At 46.8% G+C, this 20976-nt stretch overlaps 1 protein-coding gene across 1 annotated transcript in view; it reads right to left on the bottom strand.

Moving 5' to 3' along the window:
- plxna2 (plexin A2) overlaps positions 1 to 20976 on the bottom strand; it is a 159298-nt gene that overhangs the window by 30725 nt on the left and 107597 nt on the right. The window contains exons 13-20 of the mRNA XM_062391613.1: positions 16015 to 16166; positions 12677 to 12794; positions 10535 to 10671; positions 9052 to 9219; positions 6718 to 6811; positions 1707 to 1946; positions 1325 to 1468; positions 668 to 902 (exon numbers count right to left, since the gene is read on the bottom strand). Of these exons, the coding sequence (XP_062247597.1) occupies positions 668 to 902; positions 1325 to 1468; positions 1707 to 1946; positions 6718 to 6811; positions 9052 to 9219; positions 10535 to 10671; positions 12677 to 12794; positions 16015 to 16166 (1288 nt within the window). The remainder of the gene's footprint in view (positions 1 to 667; positions 903 to 1324; positions 1469 to 1706; positions 1947 to 6717; positions 6812 to 9051; positions 9220 to 10534; positions 10672 to 12676; positions 12795 to 16014; positions 16167 to 20976) is intronic.

Genomic DNA, 20976 nt, shown 5'->3' with positions numbered 1-20976 from the left:
GGCCTGAGGTTATCTGGGGTCCCTGCAACACACAGCTGTTTCAAAGCAGCTGTGTGTTGCAGTGGCTAAAACACAGCTGCACACAGAAAACACACAACTACAGAAGAACGGAAACACACATCTCCTAAAAAACATAAACGTGGAATTATCCGTCCATTTAAAACATGAATAAAATGTATTAAACATAATGTTCCTCTCGCCGGGAGGAAAGTTACTTTTCTCTAAAGAGAAACTCGGTATTCATGCATCAGCTTGTGTGCAAGTCTGTGTGTACAGCATGCAAACTAGGAAGCAGGATGAACTGCCAGAATTTGCTCCGTGACCACACAGGTCACACACGGGGCTAACGGTCCGGATCTGAGTGTCGTGGAATAAAAGCCGGATGACTCACTGCCCCAGATTTAGAGATATTTCCACTGAATTATTCAACAAACACAGACAACCAGTTATTTACTTACTGTACTAGATGCACAGATACACTTTATCTTTTTCTTTTAAATGATTACAGCCTGTACGAGAGAGATGCATCCAGAGAGCAGCCTCGTAAAATTACTATGAGGCAAATGAAGATTCCAAGCGAAACAGACCCGTGATCATGCCCAGTGAAACCAGTCCGCCGCTCCAGTTTCCCACTCGCTCTGCTGAGCTCTGACTCTGCAGTTCTCACCTTCTTTGCACTCCAGAGCAACCCGAGACTCCAGGTTGTCCATCTGCATCTGCAGGCGCTTCAGGGTGAGGTCGTTCTCACGCGACTTCCGCTTGTAGGCGATGAGGACGAGGATGACGATGATGAGGAGGAGGCCTCCGCCGGCGGCGATGCTGACGATGGCGGGGAGGGTGAGCAGGCTGTCGGACATGATGTTGACCGCGCCGGGGGAAACGTGGAGACCACCTACTTGAACCTGTGGGAGGAAAACACACACGCTTAATCACAACTCATCTACGAGCACACCTTCCTGCACAGACTGTAGACAAATCCTAAAACACAAAAGGTTAGACGCATAATTTACTCACATTTGAACAAATTATAATCAGTGGTTGCAAGATCAGTCAAATGATAATTAATACACAGCAAAGTCTTATGAAAACAGAGGTAAATACTGTCTTGAGAAATTGAAATTGATCTGAGTGCAAACATTTCGATAGCTCTAGGCTGACTGAAGCAGTTCTCCCTCTGACCCCCTCCCTGTATCTGAATGAATGATGAATCATTGCAAAATAACGTTTAAAGGCCACAGCTATTGACTAATAAATCAAAAACACTGTGGGTTGGGAGATCAGTTTAGGCAGGTGGAGGCTAACGAAGACACACACATGTACTCACCATGACTTTGTATTGCCCGGTGAGGTTGGGCGGCTCACACAGCAGCTGGCTCTCAGACACGGTGACCGAGCAGGGAGTCTCTCCAATCAGCACCGTGTAGTTAAGCTTCACCCCTCCCGGTGCTTGGGGAACCAGGTTTCTGCCCTGTGGGCGTGTGGGGATGGACAGACGGGTGTGAATCCTACAATTCTAAAACCCCCTAAAGCAAATATGTCACCGGAATACACTGTAATAGGATAGGATGTACCCCTAACGTTGTGAAACTGTATTGAGTGTCAAACACATTTTTTATTTTGTTATAGCTGAGGGTTAAGACACTTAGTGCACGTTGATTTGTGGGTACATGGTGTTATCTGGACAGTCTGGCTTCGGTGGATTTTACCTTGAGAATGATAGGCGAGCCAGGTTTCTGATCCAAGACTCCCGAGGAGCTGAGCGGCTCGAAGTACGGGTTGGGGTAGTAGAGGAGGTTGGTGTTGTTGTACACCAGCAGCGCCTGGACGTTGTTGAAGATGAAGCCGAACTCGTCGGCGTGCTTCACCGTCTCCAGACCCGGGAGGTGTTCTGTGGTCAGGGACGGGGCCAGGCAGCTCATGCTCGTGCTGTTCAATACCTTACACACCTAAAGGAGAACCAACAAAAGAAAGTGCGTGAGACAAATCACCTTTGTGAGACACTGACGTGGACGAGTTGCACACAAACACTAAACAGATCATGCAGTGTCGGCCCGAGTCCCTGGAACATGTGGTTCTGTCGTCAGGGAAAAGGCTCAGACACTTTTCTTTATTCTCCAACTCCAAAACAACCCAAAGTTTCCAGCTGATCCATTATAAAGCCCTTTGCTCAAGTGGGATTTTAACTGAAACTCACTGGGAACAACGTGAACTCTGCAGGGAGCTCACCCCCCTAATAACTGGAATTAAACAAAAATCCTCATTGTCTGTCATTAGTATTATTGGCCTCTTTATTGGGGAGGAAGCCTCTTCTAGAGTAAATTGCTGTGGAGGCTTCGCTGGAAAACACTGGAGGAGACGGAGGATGGAGGCATCGCTCCTCTGTTTCCTCAGGTAGCGATTGAGCTATGGCTCTTTTACTACTCCTCTCCAGTTTTACCAGATGAGAGACCGGTCTTCCATCTATCCTCTGCAGCTCAGCTCTGGAGGGAAGGGGGGGTAAGGATTGATCGCAGCACAGCACTCGGCTCAGAGAGGTTTATATATTCTCTCTCTCTCTCTCTCTCTCTCTCTCTCTCTCTCTCTCTCTCTCTCTCTCTCTCTCTCTCTCTGGGGAAGAAACTTAATTAGAGGTAAACATCATCGAAGCTGCAGACGACCACACCTCCTACCTGATGGTCTGCGGCTGCGGAGGAAGCCGGGGGGGGATCGATGCAAACTCATTTTGTGCCGAATGCACCAATTGTGTTTTGCCAGCATGGTGCGAGGCGAGTGTGACGGTAGAGCTGGAAGGAGGGACTGATCTCTTTATTTACTTTACTCTTGGATATAGATTGTGAGGTGTTTATGTGTATTCATGACCTTAAGGTGAATTATATTTGGGCAGCTTAAATATGCCTCACATCCTATTTAGTCCATGTCCCAGAGCTCTTCCCTGCAGGTTGCTAATCTAGAGTTTCCGACCCCCGGACTCAGTAAACTAATCGGGGATAAATCCCCAAAAAGAAAAGTCTGGGAGGAAAATAGAGAGTTTAATTCTGCATGGACAGATTCATTTGCTTTCACTGCCAACGATGCAGGTTTACCTGTATGCTTGATGTGTGGCGAGGAATTAGCAAACAACAACAAATTTTATGTTGAAAGACAATTCCAGAGCAAAGCATCTGCTGAAAAGTAACAAGCTGGAGAAAAGCTAGAGTTATTTATTTCAAAGGAGGCCTACACATGCCAATTTATTTTGTACTCCTCTTCTCCTCGTCGTTCCATAATTTAATAAATGCAACAAACTATAGTTTTAATATATATTGTATATGCAGCCATCACGCCACGGACTCCAAACAACATTATTCATTTCTTTCTTTTATATCTAAGCGCATCACAATAAAAGCACAGCTCTGTGCATTGCCAACTGCAGAGTATACGATAGTACATCCTTTCCTGTAGGGCATGTGGAGAGGGAGGCAACACATTGTTCAGCAGTGATAAAGTGAACTGAGGTCAACAGATAGAGAAAATAATTGGAATCTTGGCCTCATCTGTCTCCTTTTCCCCGGCACTGGATGGAACCAGGGTGTTTTTAAGGCAGTAACACTCCAGCCCCTCTGGCGGAATACATAACCACGATCTACTGTGCTCTCTGCAGCCCACTCAACCATTCAAAGGTCTCTGGCCAGGGTAGAAGAGAGAGGGTGAGAGACAGAGAGAGAGAGAGAGAGAGAGAGAGAGAGAGAGAGAGAGAGAGAGAGAGAGAGAGAGAGAGAGAGGGTCAGGGAGGAGTAAGGGAGAGAGAGAGGGTGGCCTGGCTGTGGAGATGTGCGTAGGAGAAATGGGAGGAGGGATCACTGAGCCAAAGGTCACCTGGAGGCTGACGTTCGATAGCTAGTCACCGGCTCTGGCTGCACTTTGTTTTATTCCAGACTCTGTCTATTCTCCCTTCCTGCCCGTCATTCCAACCAACTGCTAACACTGGCATTAACTCTAATCTGTCCACACAAGGGCTGGGTGGTATTTAAGCCGGTGTAAATCCAGTATCTTACATTTTAAAAAGATATTTGCTCTGCCCTGACTGATTCTCAGCCTCGTGCATTCATTTAACGAGTCCCTCTTCGTCTTTTGAAGTCGATACGAAAACTCGGTGACAGAGACGTCAGAGAGGAAACAGCTCCGTCCCCCTGGCGACTGAATGAGCCTCTCATCATGATACTGCTGTGATTACATGCACATGTATGACACCGCGACACGTGTACAGTCTGAACATGTAAGTTAGTTTCAAGTCCACATTATCATTCCATCGCTGATCAAGGTGGATCCCGTATTGGCGTGTTCTCCCCATGTCTGAGATGGTTTCCTCCAGATGCTCCAGCTTCCACCCAATGAATGATAATATGAAACAACTTAAAACACTCCAGAGTTTGTCCAGAAGTTTATCTTTCACATATGAAGAACTCAGCAGGAAGTTCTCCGCTCAGACGTCAACAAGATGAGGACCTCAGAGGCGTTCAGGCGAGTGGTGGAGCAGCACACACTTAGACCCAAAAGCTCTTGCATCTTGTTATCTTTCCAAACCGACATCTTCATCAGTGTCACTGAGATATTCATATCATATTCATAACCTCCTGATGCATTCTCCCTGTGGCTCACTCTGAAAATGATTCTGTGCTTTTACTAGATAGATGCTAGATGATAGAAACTCCGGAGATTGTCGGAAAGCATCTTATACATCTTACATGTGATAGATCACCTCGTGATTGGCTCCAGCCCCCCCCTGCCCCTCGCAACCCTCAAATCAGAAGCAGTACAACTCATAATAATGTATGGAAGGCCTTGATCAGCAGCATCCTCAGGGTGCTCACACAATAAGATTGATTGAAAAGAGACGAGCGTGACACACCAGTGCACCTGATGTGCCGAACCTGACACTCGGTCCAGGGGCCTGAGGCTTGGCAGACGAAATCTCTCTGGGACAGAAAAAAATGTTAGGGAGCTTTTAAATAACCCGTTTAGCTTCAAAGATTATGACAAATGCTTACCCCCCCCCCCCCCCCCCCCACACACACACACACACACTTTCTTTCATCGAATCTGTGCCGGCGACACAAGAGAAGGAAAAAAAAGAAGCAATTTAGTTTGAGACGGGATCATTTGAAGGCTGGCTGACAGGCAGCAGCTCTTATTGCTGTAGGCTGTCCCGCTGTTTGCCTTCCTCCGGTGACAAAAGGGAGAAAAGGGGGTAGACCGGGAAGAGGGGATGAAGTACGGGTAATTGTAACCGTAGCGTTTAACAGAAATTCATTCTCTGTGGCTGTGAGGGCAATCAAGACGGTGACATGAGCTGCTTCTTACGAGGCGCTAGGTGGGGAGTGAGGAGAGACGAGCTGAAGACGAACAATTCTGTCTCAAAGCCACGGACACTGACAAATCAGACACGAGTCAAATCCTATTTCACCGGCGATTTATCCTTCATCAGGTATTTCATTCTTTTGGATGTGATGTGTGCTTTACTGGAGAAACTCAAAAAGGTCTTTCAGGAGAACTGTGTCCTCGCGCACTGGAAACACACAGAGGGCCCAGAGCAAAGTGATATATTTGGCTGAGGAAGATTCACTAAGCAAGTCAGACACTTAGGAGCAATTTTAGACTACTTAGGTCAGGGGTGAGAAGATGTTCTCCGGAGGGGGAGGAAGCACGTTGGGACAAATCTGTGTCTCGTTCTGAAACCCAGATATGGCACAGAGGAAGTTTTTGTGTATGCGAGCACCTTTTTCAGATTCTACAAATTGAGTTTAACATTCCAGTGCCTTCCTGTCCTGTGTGTATCTCAGCTTTGTTAATACAACAGAATAGAACAGGCCTCGTGAATCCTTGCAAAAGTGAGAATAGTTATTTTACATGTAGTTATGAGTAGCTATAAGTGTTTGAAAATGTATTTATCATCCACTCCAGCTTTGAAACTAACTAAATGCTAATGAGTGATAATTTAATAGAACATAAAACACACAGCCTGATTCCCCTCACTCTCTTTATCCTTTCTTTTCCCCTTCAGTCCATTCATCTGCCTTCCCCCAGACCAGTGAGGGGAAATCCAATCCTCTTAATTAAACATGGACCCCCAGGACATGGGCTCAAATGCAATTTGTAACGATCTCCCCCAGCCAACACTTTGATTATAGCAGGGCCCTTTATGCTGACCAAAGCCGTCTGAACGCAGTAAATCTCCCCCCCGAAGCCGCTAGACGCCTCCAGAAACACCTTTGACACAACCTGCCCGGACCCCCCCCCCACACACACACAAACTCCACTCCCCTCCAGCCCTGCTCCCTTCCTTCAAATACACAAATCTGTGTAACACCACTGTGAAATCTCTTTTTCAGGCTTCAGAAGAACAACAGGGCTGAGCAGGTGGGGGGGGGGGCTGGGAGCTGAGATTTAGCCCAGAACAAACTTGGGAGTAAACTCTTAATTAAATACTACACGCAGACCACTCTCACTGCCGGCTGCATTATTCAGACGCTAGCTGCAGCGCTTTAGACGACCGGGTTCAAGTGGAAGTTAGAGAGCTGGAGGGGCTGTTAGGAGAAACAGCTCTTTTTTCTTCTCCTCCATCCAAAGCTAAACATCACTTATCTTGCTTGTATAGGAGGAATGAGAGAGTCAAGCAGGACCTAGTTAGCAGACATTACCCTATGTAGGAGCATTTTTCTGGTGTAAAAAGCTTCTTACGTTCACAGACTCCCGGCCGGAGTGTTTGACTCGGATCCTGGGCTCCTGGACCACGTCCAGATTGGTTCCTGTGACCATGAGAGGGGTGTTGCCGCTGGGGAGAAAGACAAAGACAGGTTTGATCATCGCGTTTGTTCAAAAGCCGTTGTAACCGTTTAAAAAGAACAAAGATAATATACAAAGAAAGAAATAGAATCACTATGTCAAACTAAACTTTCCAGCTCTGATGTTCCTAAAAAAAACAAATGCATCAAACGGACCCTCATCCTCAAATAATAGTTTTTGCAGAGGAGGATGATTAGACCTGTTTTTCACTGGTTACAATCAGACGCTGCAGATTTCTGTTGGAAGGACCAAAGCGTTTCGAGCACATGAGGATGCAGCGGGCGAATCCCAGGCTTCATAACACAGCAGCACAAACAGAGCAGGAGGGAGGCTGCTGGGGGTGCAGCTCTCCCTGCAGCTGTTTGGGCTGATGTTGATGTGTGTTGTGTTTGTTGTTGTGCCTGTCAGTGTGGCTGTGCTGAATATAGATGCATGGGACTGGAAGTACTGTAATAACAAGTGCAGGATGGGCATGTGCTACCCGGCTGTGGGTTCATGCAGACACCGACTCTAGATGGACCTTGAAGTGTCTACACAGGCTCATTCAATTATACACTCAGCTACTGTGGAGATAAGACTGAGGCTGCTCTTCCTCCTCAATTACTTTTTAATCAAATCTTTATATATTCAGGGAAAACAAATTGAGAGCAAAGTCAGTGTTGCCCTGGAATTATTTATAGACAGATGACAAGAGAAGTGCGAGAAAAAAGACAAAGTGAGACAGTAACACACAAGTACATATAATATGCAGTGAATAAAACAGATATATCAAGAAAAACTGGGTCAATCATCATCCAGGAGGCTTGTCTGGTAAACTCTTATTCTACGAGGACCAAGAAGCTGAATACGGTTATTCCCAATATTTTAATTAGTTCAAATTAAGGGTGTGGGCAGCAGCATGTCAATAATAATCTGTTTAACATTACTGTACAATCTGAATTCTACTGTTAGAAAGGCACCTAAATGAAGCCAAATTCTAATTTAAGCTTCTTACTTTGTTCGTGAACATCAGTTTGAAAAGATGATTTTACTTCTAAGCACTTCCGGTTACTTATATTAACTAATATTTAATTTGGAATCTGATGAAAAGTTTGATTCAACAATTTCATATTAGACAAATCTTTGTAGGTAATGGTGCTGATGTGTGTAGTCTCATGTGTTGTGTCATCCTGCCTCAACCTGAATATTAGTCTGTATATATTGTTTGTATGTGTAATTTTATATTAATGTTAGCTTCCCATTTTAAAAACTGGCGAGTGAGACATGTGAAAAGGAAGCCTGTTGAGCTAACTCTGGCTCGTTTACAGACACTTTGCTGTTGATTCATGAGCATTGACCCTGTCAAATAAATACATAAATGAAAAAGACATAAATAAATCACTGGATCATCAGCATAACAGTGAATGTGACGGTTACTTATCGGTAAAACATACCACCTATGCACAAACAGAACAGGATGGGACAAAGCACAGAGCCCTGTGGCACTCCATATTTAAACTTCTGAGGAAACAGATGATTACCAATGCAACTGACAGATGCCAGAGATCTGTCACGAAGAGCATTTGTGTTACAACCAATAGATCCAGAGATCCACTGTGTAAAATATAATTATTAGTTATTATTATGATTTAATATACGATAAAAGTTGAGCAACCTAACTATTACCCAGTTCCCTCTGTCTCCCACATACAAAAGCGGATTGGGAAAGAGTCAAACTCATTTCACGTCCGTCTCCCCTTCGCTTCCAACCTCTTCTTCCTCTGTGCAGTCACACTTCAGCCGCAGCGCCCCCTTCCCTCCATCTCTCAAGCCCACGCCATCTGCCGCGGACTCACACCTCTGATAGCACATTGTTCAGGCAAGCCGCTATCTCATTTCCATCCCTCTCCCCAGTTTAATGAGGATGGCATGGTGCATGTGCTTCTATCTGCCAAAGACCTTCAACAGATGGATCAACGCCGTAGATGATAGGAGAGTGGAAAAGAAATCTAAATCTCCACAGTGACCCTCCTCTCCAGTCTGGGGGCCGCGGCGCGTCTATCAGATCCAGACTAATTGGAAGAGAACTAAGCACTAATTGAAATATTGACTCATGCCTGGTTGTTTCCACTGGCCTGGTCAGGCTGGAGCTTCAAGGCTGTGGTGGTGTTGTTGCAGACGTGGATGAAAAAACGCCTCACGTGTACAAACAGGGTGCTGTGTAGGGTTCTGTGTGTGTTGGGACTTTACCTCATGATGCTCCAGTCGGGTTCCATGCGCTGCACCGTCGGGTCTTCTATGTACTCGAAGGTGAGGCTCTCTCTGATCTGAGCATGGTCCACGCCCACGCTGATCTGCACCGGGCCCAGGCCGGACAGCGAAGGGGCTGAGTAGCAAACTATCTCCGACATGGTCCGTCTACAAGCGAAGAAGAATGGAAATAGCTTCAGATTAAGAGTGTGGAAGCCATCTATGAAGTATTCATGCACAATGTATTAACTCCCTGGGTTTTCTTGACTATAGAGATCTTATTTTGATCACAGAATGGACGGATTGAAAGCATAACAAAGAAGTAATTTGTGGCACAAGCTCAAAATCCGTGAGGCAGAAGAATCCCAACCTGCCATTCCCCAAGGAAAATATATCGGAGCTCTAGTACCTGCATGTATGAGCGTTATTCCTGTGTCTATGCTTTCCCCTCCTTCTACATGCCCCCCCCCGTCCCCCTCTCCCTCCCATGCCAGGAGAACAGTGGAAAAAACACAAGCCAGTAATTAGCCCCGTATCTCGTTAAAGCTGGCTTGACTCCGCAGCCTGACAGCGTGGCAGCGTGGCAGGGCTGAAGAAAGATGCCTACAGGAGCAGTGGAGAGTAGAAGGAGAGGGGATAGTGGAATGAAACAGAGGGAAACTACAAAAGAGAATAAAGAAAAACAAGGGGGTTATAGAAGAGATGAGCAGATTGATGGAGAGAATGAAAAAGAAACAGGAGGGGATGTGTGTGTGTGTGGGGGGGGAGCACCAGGTTTTCCTTGAAGCTATCATTACAAGGTTTGATGCAGTAGGTCATCAAAAGCTTATTAAGATTTACATAAGTTTCTGACAGAGGGAGAGAGAGAAGCCCCCCCCCCCCCCCCCTCACCTCCCGGGGGACGTCTCACAAACACCCAGGGGAGATAAACACAAGAAAGCCACGGAAGATAGAAACTTAATGGAAATAATTCAAATCGTCTCTGGAGAAATATTCTCTTGTTTTTTTTCTTCCCATATGCTCGCAGCATGTCATGAATCTAACTTCCTCTGACGTGCAGCAGTTCAAACAAGTTAAACAACGACACAAAGGCAACAAATATATTTAATGCATAAAGATATTAGGGACGAGAGCTAATGTGACAGAAACAGAATCAAGCGGACTGTGAAATGTTCCTGCTGGTTTTCTGTTTTTACACTTGTTTAGTTCTTTAATGTATTCGACATCTGTCAAGACAGTGAGCAGATTAGATCCTCTTCCTATTATCCACATTACACTGCAATGCCCAGACTGTAAAACTGGAAAATTCTAATTTGTCTTTCATTTGCACTTTATTGAATATGAACATTTCACTTTTCACCTCGTGCTAATGTGCAAAATCCCTGAATGTCCGATGTCCCATGCGGCTGTTTCAGGAAACTAAACTTGATGGGCTGCTACTAACACGTTTATGGAATAAAGGACTGCAGGAGGAAAGTCTCACCCGTAGAACTCGCAGGTTTGATTTCCAAACTGCACGTTGACGCTGCTGCCGGCGCCCAGGTTCTCTCCCATCACGGTCACCTTGGTGCCTCCGGACTCTGGACCCCGGCTGGGGGAGAGACCTGTGACGCTGGGAGTCTGCAAAAAAAAAAACACACTATTTTCTCACAGAAATTATCTTTCTGCACATTTTGTTTATTTAAATTTCCCTGGTGTGTGGATCAATAAAGTTTTATTTTATCTTATCTTATAGTAAAGCGGGGTTGAAGTGGGGGAAGCAGAGTCATGGGGCAGAAATCACGAGATCCAAAAGTCAGAACACAAGATGGATATTTAAGTGGCATATCTCTGTGGTGTCTGCTGACGGGTTCACGTATTATCACAGCTCCACAGGATATTACAGTTATTCACATTGGGAGGCCGATGGCAGCAGAGTGCAGCGCTACTGGGTGAAAAGAGGATTCAACCAGATTAAGATTAAGATTAATTTATTTGTCCACTCATGCAGGTAGGGAAATGTAATCTCTGCTTTTGACCCATCTGGTGCAGGACACACAGAGCAGTGAGCGACCATGTACGGCGCCCGGGGAGCAGATGTTGGGGGAGTAAGGTGCCTTGCTCAGGGGCACTAGACAGGGTAGGGAGACTCCTCTTGGATTTTTGGACAGATCAATCCAGGTTCGTCTTTTTTTGTTGTTTCTCCGTGGAGTCGAACCAGAGACCTTTTCTACCCATAGTCCAAGTTTCTGCCGCTAGTCCACCGCCTCACCAGGAGCTCTTACAGTCCCTGATGGAGCATCCTCCCGTGTGTGTGTGTGTCTGAGGGAGGCATCTTAAAGACAGTCTGAAAATAACCAGTGTTTACTGCCGTCACACAGACGGACAGATGGAGAAGAATCCGAGCAGACAAGCCGTCATACTGACAAACACACGCGGCTCACACACATGGAATCTGACAAGCACACACATGCACAATCCTACGCGCACAAACATAAAAGAACAATTAAAAAACAACTAAATGCACACTGTCATTTACACTGCCTCCTTTGCCAAGTGCTCCCGTGTTGCTGGCTCACGTGGAGTTTGTCTTTTTTTGGGGGGGGGGGTATGAAGAACATTTCTGTAATAGTGTATTTTTTTTTTTTTTTATGGCCTTCAAATACAAGGGGGATCTGCCAGTTTTGTGTTTGTGTGATGAGTTCTCAGAGGAATTCCACTGCCAAGAGCGTCGCTGGGACAGAACTCAAACCCGCCGGCTCCGGGTGTGACTTCCAGGATGCAGGCTAAAGCAGGTACCAGGAAAACAACAGTATGTAATTACTGGCTGCTGTTAATTGTTAAGGGATCATTAATTGTGAGGGTGTGAGAGAGAGTGCAAATGGGGAAAGTAGATTATCTGTCAGCCGCGGGCCAGGCAGGCGGCGGATGACAGAGACGGGGGGGGGGGGGGGGGGACGTGTGTTGCGGTTGGGGGGGCAGAGGATGTTCACCTGCCGTGTGGAGTGCTGCTTTCCAATTTACCAAGTTGTTTGTTTATCTGAGTTTTTATTTGTCTCTCGTGACCTCGAAGTGAACATCCAAATCCTCTTTGAGTGTGTTAACCTCCCACTGTTTGTCAGAGCTGTCGCTGTGTTACTGGTATTTTGAAAACCAGTAACACAGCGACAAAAAAAAAAATGAATACTTGAAAAAAACACTATGAGGCTATAACAACTAAGACTCACAACCATGGACCTGCACACACCGGTGATGAGGAGCCTTCTACTGTGAATGGAATATAAATCAAAGATCTCCAGACCATAAACAAGTAAGATTCCCGACGTGCAACAAAATTCTCAGGTTCAGTAAATTTAGCATAATCCTTCTGACAAACAAACAAACACACGGATGAAAACACAACCTCCTTGTTGAAGGTAATAACACACAAGCACACACAGAGCCGCTTAATTACAATGTGTGTCGTCAAACCTTCCGGCACACAAACAATCACTTCAGTACAAATTACTTTTAAAACATGGAGTATTCAGATTCACTTAAATACGGCTCTTCTGTCGCACTCGTACTGAACACGCAACACTTTGTGGGTGTCATATTGAATTGTGTATATGAGTATTCAGAAGAATGTAGATACGTGTGGACGTACCACAAAGGAGAAGAGCTGTGAGGAGCGAGCCCGGAGCTCGGGTCGACACTCTCCGACGCACAGCTGGACCGGACCAGGGCGGCTGTCCGGGGGGGCCACGTCCATCTCACACACAATCCTACAAAAGACACAAAACAATCCATTAATGTCCATTTACACAATAAGGATGAGATCATAGACTGTATACGATCAATGACAGTTCCCCAAAAGTGAAGCCAAATCGTCTCGATAGACCCCTGGTGGCTGGCAGCAGCATAGACCCCCACCATGTTCTCCATGTTAGTGGATGGGACGGGGACCAAACTAAAAAGCCAAAATATATTTGAAGTAAATATAAATAAAACATTTTATTTGTTTTAAATCACACTGATGTTTGTTCAAGTTTAGAGAAAAGATAGTGGTGGTGATATATAAAAGGTAATTTTTATCTGGACCAACAATAATGAGTCATTTATTTATTTAAATAAACTAAAGCTTGAACTTTCTCTGATGTGTTTGAATTCTTGACCAAACTTGGTGAACAGTGATCAAAACACTTTGGTGGATATCGATTTATCTTCCGCTCTGAATTCAATCTGCTGCAGTCGTCTCTGTCCTTTCATTACGGGACACGTCGGGACAGACATCGACCAGGACCCCCTCAGTGACAGTCTTTAAATGAGACTAGTTCTCCTCCTCCTCCTCCTCCTCCTCCTCCTCCTCCTCCTCCTCAACACACCCAACCTGGACTGAAGTAAATTTCCCAGCAACGACCGGGCACCCGACCGAGCTGGTGCTGTGCCAACGTGCCGCACCGAGTGTAAATCACACGGCGGGATCAATAGAGCTTTATCATAACGTGTGATCAGGCGTCACCCGGCGCCGCAGGTGACAACATCAAATGGCATAATAAAAAAAAAAAGAAGAGGACGTCTATTGATTGGTGGTGCCAGCGAGCAGTAAAGCACAAGATGCGATCACAGCGTGGCGAGTGGGGAGGGGGGGGGTAGGAGGGTGTCTTGAGGCAGATGGCGGCGGCAGACAGGAGCGGGACGGATGAAGCGGAGCAGATGTATTGTTTCTCCGGCGTTGATCACCTGAATTACAACAAACGACTGAGGAGCTTTGTTGGATGAGCGATGAGGAGGAGAGCGGCTGGAGGAAGATTTACACACTGACTAGGACAAGGTGTTCAGCTCACTAGGTGGCAGACACACACACCCGCCAATTTATTCTCCTCCTTTTAGTCTTTTATTTTGCCTGAAAATAGCTTTAAGCTGTGCATTCAGAAATTAAATCTAAATTCAATTTAATCTCTGTGTTGTCTTTAATATGCCTGTACGGCACCAACAGGTTTTTGTCTGTGTTTGTTTGTTTGTCTGTTATTTTGCAGGATTACACAAATACTCCCAGACGGATGACCATGCAACTTGGTGGAAGGATGTGGTATTGGGTCAGGAACGAGCCCATTAGAAGTTTTATAACTTTTTATTTGATTATTTGATGTAATTACTGGGCTCAGGGGACTGATTTCTATATAAAAACTCAGTTTAAATGTGGTTTCATAAGGGGACTGTTGTGTTTCTCTGGGTTAAAGGAAATATCTCTCTCTTTTCACTATAAAGACGCCACTTTCCCTCCGTAGAAAACCCCTTTTAAAACTTAAAAGTGATGAGGACTCAATCTGGCGACTATGAAAAATGCTTCAGAATATCATCAGCTCTCAGTGAGACGCGTCCCTAGCTGCTGAAGAACACAAAAGTTTGGACTTTTCTCTTCAAAGCAGGAATTGGTTTTCAGACACTCCTCTGAAGTAGAAACATAAAAGACGTATAAATATGTACGAGTGCTTTTTATCCCCCCCCCCCCCTTTTTTTTTGCCCAATTCAGTCATAGGATGCCTGGTGAATGAATTAAGACTCAAACAGCTTCAAACATGCACATAATGAACCTCGAGCCAATAAATAACCCCCAAGATTCTGAGGGAAAGTCCAGCTCCAACTAAACAGGTCATAGGTTCCTTTTTTAATTTCGCTCAGTCCATTTTTTTTTTTTACATGCCACATAAATGAATCCCCTGGCTTGTCCCCAATTGGATTAACGTGCTGTCAGATCAGTGCACCGCTGACAAATTGTCCCCTACAGCCAAGTGGCTCATAGTGAATTTTAATTACAGCTGCCCAGTAAAGAGACTCCACTGTAAGTCATCACCATTACTCATGAGCTATGTGCTCTTCAAACACAGCCACAAGTTTGCTGATATTGTAAAAAAGAATAACAGGCAAAGAAGTGGCACTCGTGTGTGTGCGGGAACATGTGTGCGACACGTGTATCGCGCCACACAAAGTATGTGAGTCCCAGCGATGGCGCGGTGCTGAGCTGTTCTCTTTCCGAGGGCAGAAGTAGGCCAAGGAAAGAATTAGGGTTAAAGGCTCCTCTGAGAGTCATGACAGGGATAGACTGTGTGTGTGTGTGTGTGTGTGTGTGTGTGTGTCAGCGGAGACAGTGTGTTCGCAGCTATTCATTCAAAACAGTGTGAGTCATTCAGGGGGGGGGAAGGAGAATATCACACCAACTGAGAGACCAGACAACTGTTCTAAGCATTTGTCTCAAATTTGTGTAATTATTATTTCACATATAGTGACTGCAGAATGAGTATTTTCCTCAAGTTGTATCGCACCTTAAGAAGTTTCTTACATTATTTTGATCTTAAAGTGCTGATGTCATTTCAGTGTGATGCATGTTTATCAGTACGTCTGTGCTACTTTGCTTCTCCTTAGCGGGACCTGCACCACCTGAGGAGGTCGACCCTCCATGAGGCCGCGGGTTTCTTCCTCTGCACACGTCTCAGCATCTCGCCGAGGGGCTGACGGGCAAGGCAGCGAAGCACGAGGCCACGTTTCATTAGTTCAGGTCGAGCGGGACCGGCTTTAATGTGATGTACGCACAGCGTAGGACAATTAGGGAGGTAAACAGAAGTAAACACACACAGCTGTCGTGGGCTAGTTGCTGACTACAGGAGCTACGCAGTCAGACGTGGGCTTGTGTGCTGCAGGGGGAGAACAGCCATGATGGGGACAGACTGTTTGGACCTGCTCCAGTGTTCATTACGGCAGAGGGGGGGCAGGGGACGGGGGGGGACACAGCTTTAATGTCACCATATACGGATCAAAGTTTGCTGTAAGCAATATGAACACCACAGTTTACATTCACAGCAACTCATTTGTTTTATGTTTTTATGTCGAGCTTCCTATAATTGTGTTGTTTACAAATGGAGTAATTAGATAAAAATAATGATTGCATTTTTAAATAACTGCATTAAGTGAATATTGTGTATTTCAGTAGTTTGTGTGACTTACTGTTCGGCGATGATGTAGCCCTCCTCCAGGGGGGTGCACCTCACCCCCGCCACCTCCACGTTGCCCACCATGTCCGAAAAGGCCAGACCCAGGTTGGTGCCGTGGATGGTCACCCGCGTGCCTCCCTCGGGGGGGCCGGCCACTGGGGTCACCTGTGGGGGGGGGTAAAAAAAACGAATGGTCAGGGAAAAAAGTTGCAGAGCGACATTAGAGGAAGTGTCTACAGCTTCAGTTATAGAGCGGTCGTAGAGAAATTATAAACGCACACACAGGTCTCCCTGGACGCTCAAGGGCAAGTGTGCTCTTTCGGTCCAGGTGGCTGTAAAAGCAATTAAGTGCACTCCCCATGCCTTCATCTGAAGAATGTCAGAACGGGCCATGAGTCATAGGCCGGGAGCATGTTCACATCACAACAGTCGCTGATGGCACCTGCTTTGTTGCTCTTTCTGTTCAGACGTATCATCACATTCATACAATCCCATGAAAAACACACTTTTAAATGTACTTCCACTCCTCCCTGTTGACTACACAACAGCAAACTTGATGGAAGAAAAACCCCACAATTAAAAACTCCGGTTGTTAACATTCTGGATTCGCCTGCCCCAAATCTACTGCTGTTGCCATTGATAATAAATCTAACAAGGGGCCATATTAATGCTAAGTGCAGACCACCTATTCATAAAATACAATATGGCTGCCCAGCATGACCTTGGCACAGGGTGGCACGCTGCCGTCTGTGCTGCAGAGCCCCGCTGAGGCTCCCGACCTGGCCATCGTCCAGCCCTTTCACAGAGGAGAGGAGGAGGAGGAGGAGGAGGAGGATGAAGAGGGGAGTAGAGAGGGAAACTGGAGGGATACAAAGGCCGTGGTGAACGGAGAGATAACGCAGAGGGCTGAAGGGAGGAGATCACTATGCTGTCAGTGGTCGTGCAAGTAGAGGGGATAAAACCAACCTGCGGCCACTTACTGAGCTGCAAAGTGTCATGTGACACGGGAGGTTGCAATGCTCAGGTGGGTGCTGCACCCCCGGCACCCATCAGAGCATTGACCCCCCCCCCCCTTTGTGGGACAGCGGCATTGTAATCTAGATTCATTGGACATTAATTGCTCTGGATGTAAAGTAAGTGTGTCACTGCACCGCCGGAGGGGTCTGCATACATGAATCTTTTAGCACTGCTTGGGCATGCACGGTATGGGGGGGGGGGGGGGGGGTAAAACATAAAGGCTAAATATATCCATGTCAGGCAGTGGCGGCAGCTATTTGAGTAGACTTGGCGATGGTTACATAAGCGATGCAAGGGGCCGGAGAGAGAAGGAGACAGGAGAGAAAGAGGATGAGCTACAACCAGATGATAAAAATAGAAAGGGACTGGGAGAGCAGAGAAGATGGGATGAGCGGAGCCGGGGATGAGGCTGCCACTCGGATCAGCCTGATCAGACGTGATGGGTGACAGGTGAGGCAGCGGCAGTGACGGGGCAGCGGCGGGTCGGGCTACGAGCTCCTCTGTCTTTGTCCCGGGGGATGAAACAGAACCCGTCCCGCACTGGACCGATCACAGGAATCCAGTCTAATCCATGCATGAATCCCATTCCACTGAGCTCCCTGTTGGCACTAACAGAGCCTGGATTCATTAGTGGATCACAGGAGAACCAGCACTTCAAAGCCACCGATGTCCCGGAGGCGTGAGAGAAGTGCCGCTCTTTTGTCCCCGTCTGTATTTCTTACACAAACAGAGGGACTCAATCTATAGAGCAGCCTCCTTGTCCATGACACTGGTTTAACTGTGTGTCAACCAGTTCCTAAAGACCTTCACAACCCAGAGGGAAGCTACTGCACTGGAGATAATCTTCAGAGGGGTGGAGCACGCCTTTACATCTCAACTCCACACCCTCCTCTTTGCATCCCGTCTTTTTCCCTCTTTTGCTTTCTGTCTTTCATCAGTTTGTCTCCCTCGGGCTAGGTGACACGTCCTCCTCCTCCCGGCTCCCCGCTCGCTTGTTTGTCCAGAGGTTCAGAGGGAAGAGGAAGCAGAAGCCTCGTTGGACGTGCATGCACATCCCGCCGCCCCTTGCTCTCCCACCCAGTGCCGCCATGCCATGCTCGCTGTGTAATCCTTTTAGGCGCCCGGCCGCTGCCCGCCTGGCATTGTCACACTGTCAATAGAGGGTAATTCCCAGCAAACAGCCAGTACAGCTTGCACGAGGCACTCTTGTACTCTCTCTAGCATAATCTATCTCGCTGCAGCTCAGAGGATCAGAGCGTCGGCCATTTACCACCACATTTTCCTCGAGACATTCTGCAGGGTTTATCTGAAATAACCATAAAAAAAATACTAAAGAGGGGGGCGTGATAAGCTGAGGCAGAAACTTCCAGGAGAGAAAGGGTCCCTTCTCAGAAGATAACCTGCTGGTCTGACCAACAGAAAAGGAAACTGTGGCGGCTGCTCCCAGTGAACAGCCTGGGGACGTCTGTCAGTGTGGTGTTGACTTATTCAGCTGAAGTAATGGTGGGGAAAGTTGTGCTGATGCAGCCAAGGCTACACTCGGTACACACAGCAGAGAGCAGCGCCCGGGCCCATGCTGCCTTCAGGCGGTGCAAGCCTAGCATGTCACTGGAGCTGCAGGAGCTGACCGAGCCCAATGACATTCACACGATTCAGCATCAGTGAGGTTTAATCATCCCGTCGACTGAAGTACAATATCAGCATATTTCATTCTTCATCCTTAATTTTACAGATTTATTATAAGAGTATCATGTCCCCTCGACGCTCTGGGGAGATTCCCCCAGAATTACACAGAGCAACAGTTGATGTGTTTCCCTTCTGCTTTTCAAAGGAATAACAGCCTTTGATACAATTTAGGAGCTTGCAGCTAATCTCTCTGTCTTTGGACTGTGCTCAGACTAATTTGAGTGTGTCACATTTAATTGTGAGCAGCATTTAATGGGCTTGATTAAAGCGCCGCTGATCACTTGTTCCTGAACCAACTACATGCTGAATACTTTATGAGGTCTTAAATGCCGTGTAGTTGGCTGAGAGATATGGGCGGTGATGAAAAGGGAGTTTTCAGTGCGTAAAGACAGGAGTGAACACAAGAGACAGGGTTTGTGGGTTGGAGGTGATTTACTCACTGATGCTGTGTTTTGTCAACAGGCCACTTTTACTTTTAAGTATTGCAAAGGTAAAAATATATATATGAACGTGTGGGGTTTAGCAGCATCACACTGCAGGTTCCCTGACGCCAGATGCATTTTGCAGTGCAACGTTTTGCTCTTTCTTCTCCTGGCTGGTTCAATGAAGGGTAGCACACGGTGCACAGCAGATCTCTCCGGGTTTCAGCGGTGAGGAGAGTTTAGTTGTACCATAACACTGACTGACAGGCCCACCGTCCCTGTGGTGGTGAACATATCAACAATAAGCTGGAGTATACGGTGCGTGAGGACAAACAGAGGAGTCCTGCTGCATTTCTCTTCTTTCCTGCGGCTACAGCTGGATCTGCTGGATCCACTCGAGTGTCACTGGGAGGCACTGGGAGGCAGAGAAGCCTCTTCTCTGTACAGTTAACTCGTTCGCCAGCCTCGGCCAAAGCCCATCGAGGAGACGCCTTTCATATGCTCACCCAGCTCCCAGCTTCATTTGATGTCTTTCCCCGTGCTGTTAGCAGGGGCTTACATCTCTTCAATATTAATGGCCGACGGTGGGAGGCACCGTGGCACTTAATAGAAACATTAATTATTCAAAAGGCCCGTCTTTTGGTTGGCACATCTACTAATGTGCTAGTATGTATACAAATCAACTTGTGATGGGGGCTTTGGTGCATACAATCAAAACCCAATTTATTAATAAATTCAGCCCACCAGGGGGAAGTCTGCTTCATAAAGAAAATGTAATCACAGGGAGATGAAGGGGGCGGGGGGAGCAGGGGGGGGGCTCGGCACAAACCAACGCTGACTTAACCGCCAATGAGGAGGAGGAGCATCGGTGAGTCTGTGAGTGAAGTCAGTGCTCATGTGAATTCATTCAGAGATGTCTATAAACAGACCCGAGATCAGACAGTGGCTCCATCACCCGTCTCCCCCCCCCCACACTTGCATTCCTCCCTCCATCTCACAGTTCAGTTCCTCCGCTCCGTCCTTTTGTTCTCACCCTTACCTCACTTTACCTCCCTCCCTGCTCTCCCCCGCTCGCCTTTACAATCATCCCATCATCAGGCTGTCAGACGTAAAGGAAGCTTTAACCCAGTAACACATCAGTCGCTGTGGATCGCAGGAATCATTTCTAATAAATGCATGTGTGTATACATTCCATCTTTCCCTCCAGCTCGTACTCAGTGGGAGTTTTCCTACATTTCCCAGGATGCCTTTTGACAGCTCCCCTGCAACTTGTTGCATCGACCCGCGGCTCCTCCACTGTTTGTGGTTGTAAAGAGGTTTTGGCAATAAGTTGTTTCCACTCGGGGGAAACGTCTCTGCCTCAGAACACAAGGTCTTGCAGCAGCTGTAGGTAAATTGGCTTCTCTTGGCCTTGGACACGCAGTTGTAATGATTTTTATTTTTGCCTGATCGTTGACCACGTGCACAAATCCTTATTCTACGATTCTCTTTCGATATTTGAAACTAAATATTGATTGGTATTGTAGCACGTTTCATGTTGCTGTAAAATGACAAACTGAAAGTATAATGGAGTTGATGGGTGATACACAGAGGCACACAGGGAGGACAGAGGAGGAGGGGTAAGAGCGATGGACGGAGAGAGGTAGAGAGGCAGGCTTCTGGCTTATCTGCGTACAGTACGGCAAATCAATTAACCAAGTTGATAACGTCTCTTTTTAATTGGCTGGAGTAAGATGTGAGCAGGCGGAGGAGGAGTGGGGGGGTCTGGTTGGTTAGCCACAATGCAGTGGTGCGTTACCGAGCCTAATTAAATAGCACGTCCTCCTGGCCCGGGGGGGGGGGGGGAACAA

Source organism: Platichthys flesus, chromosome 7, assembly GCF_949316205.1.
Source record: "Platichthys flesus chromosome 7, fPlaFle2.1, whole genome shotgun sequence".
Classification (NCBI taxonomy): Eukaryota; Metazoa; Chordata; class Actinopteri; order Pleuronectiformes; family Pleuronectidae; genus Platichthys; species Platichthys flesus.
The sequence above is the reverse complement of the archived record's forward strand: the minus strand, read 5'-3'. Positions and strand labels throughout refer to the sequence as shown.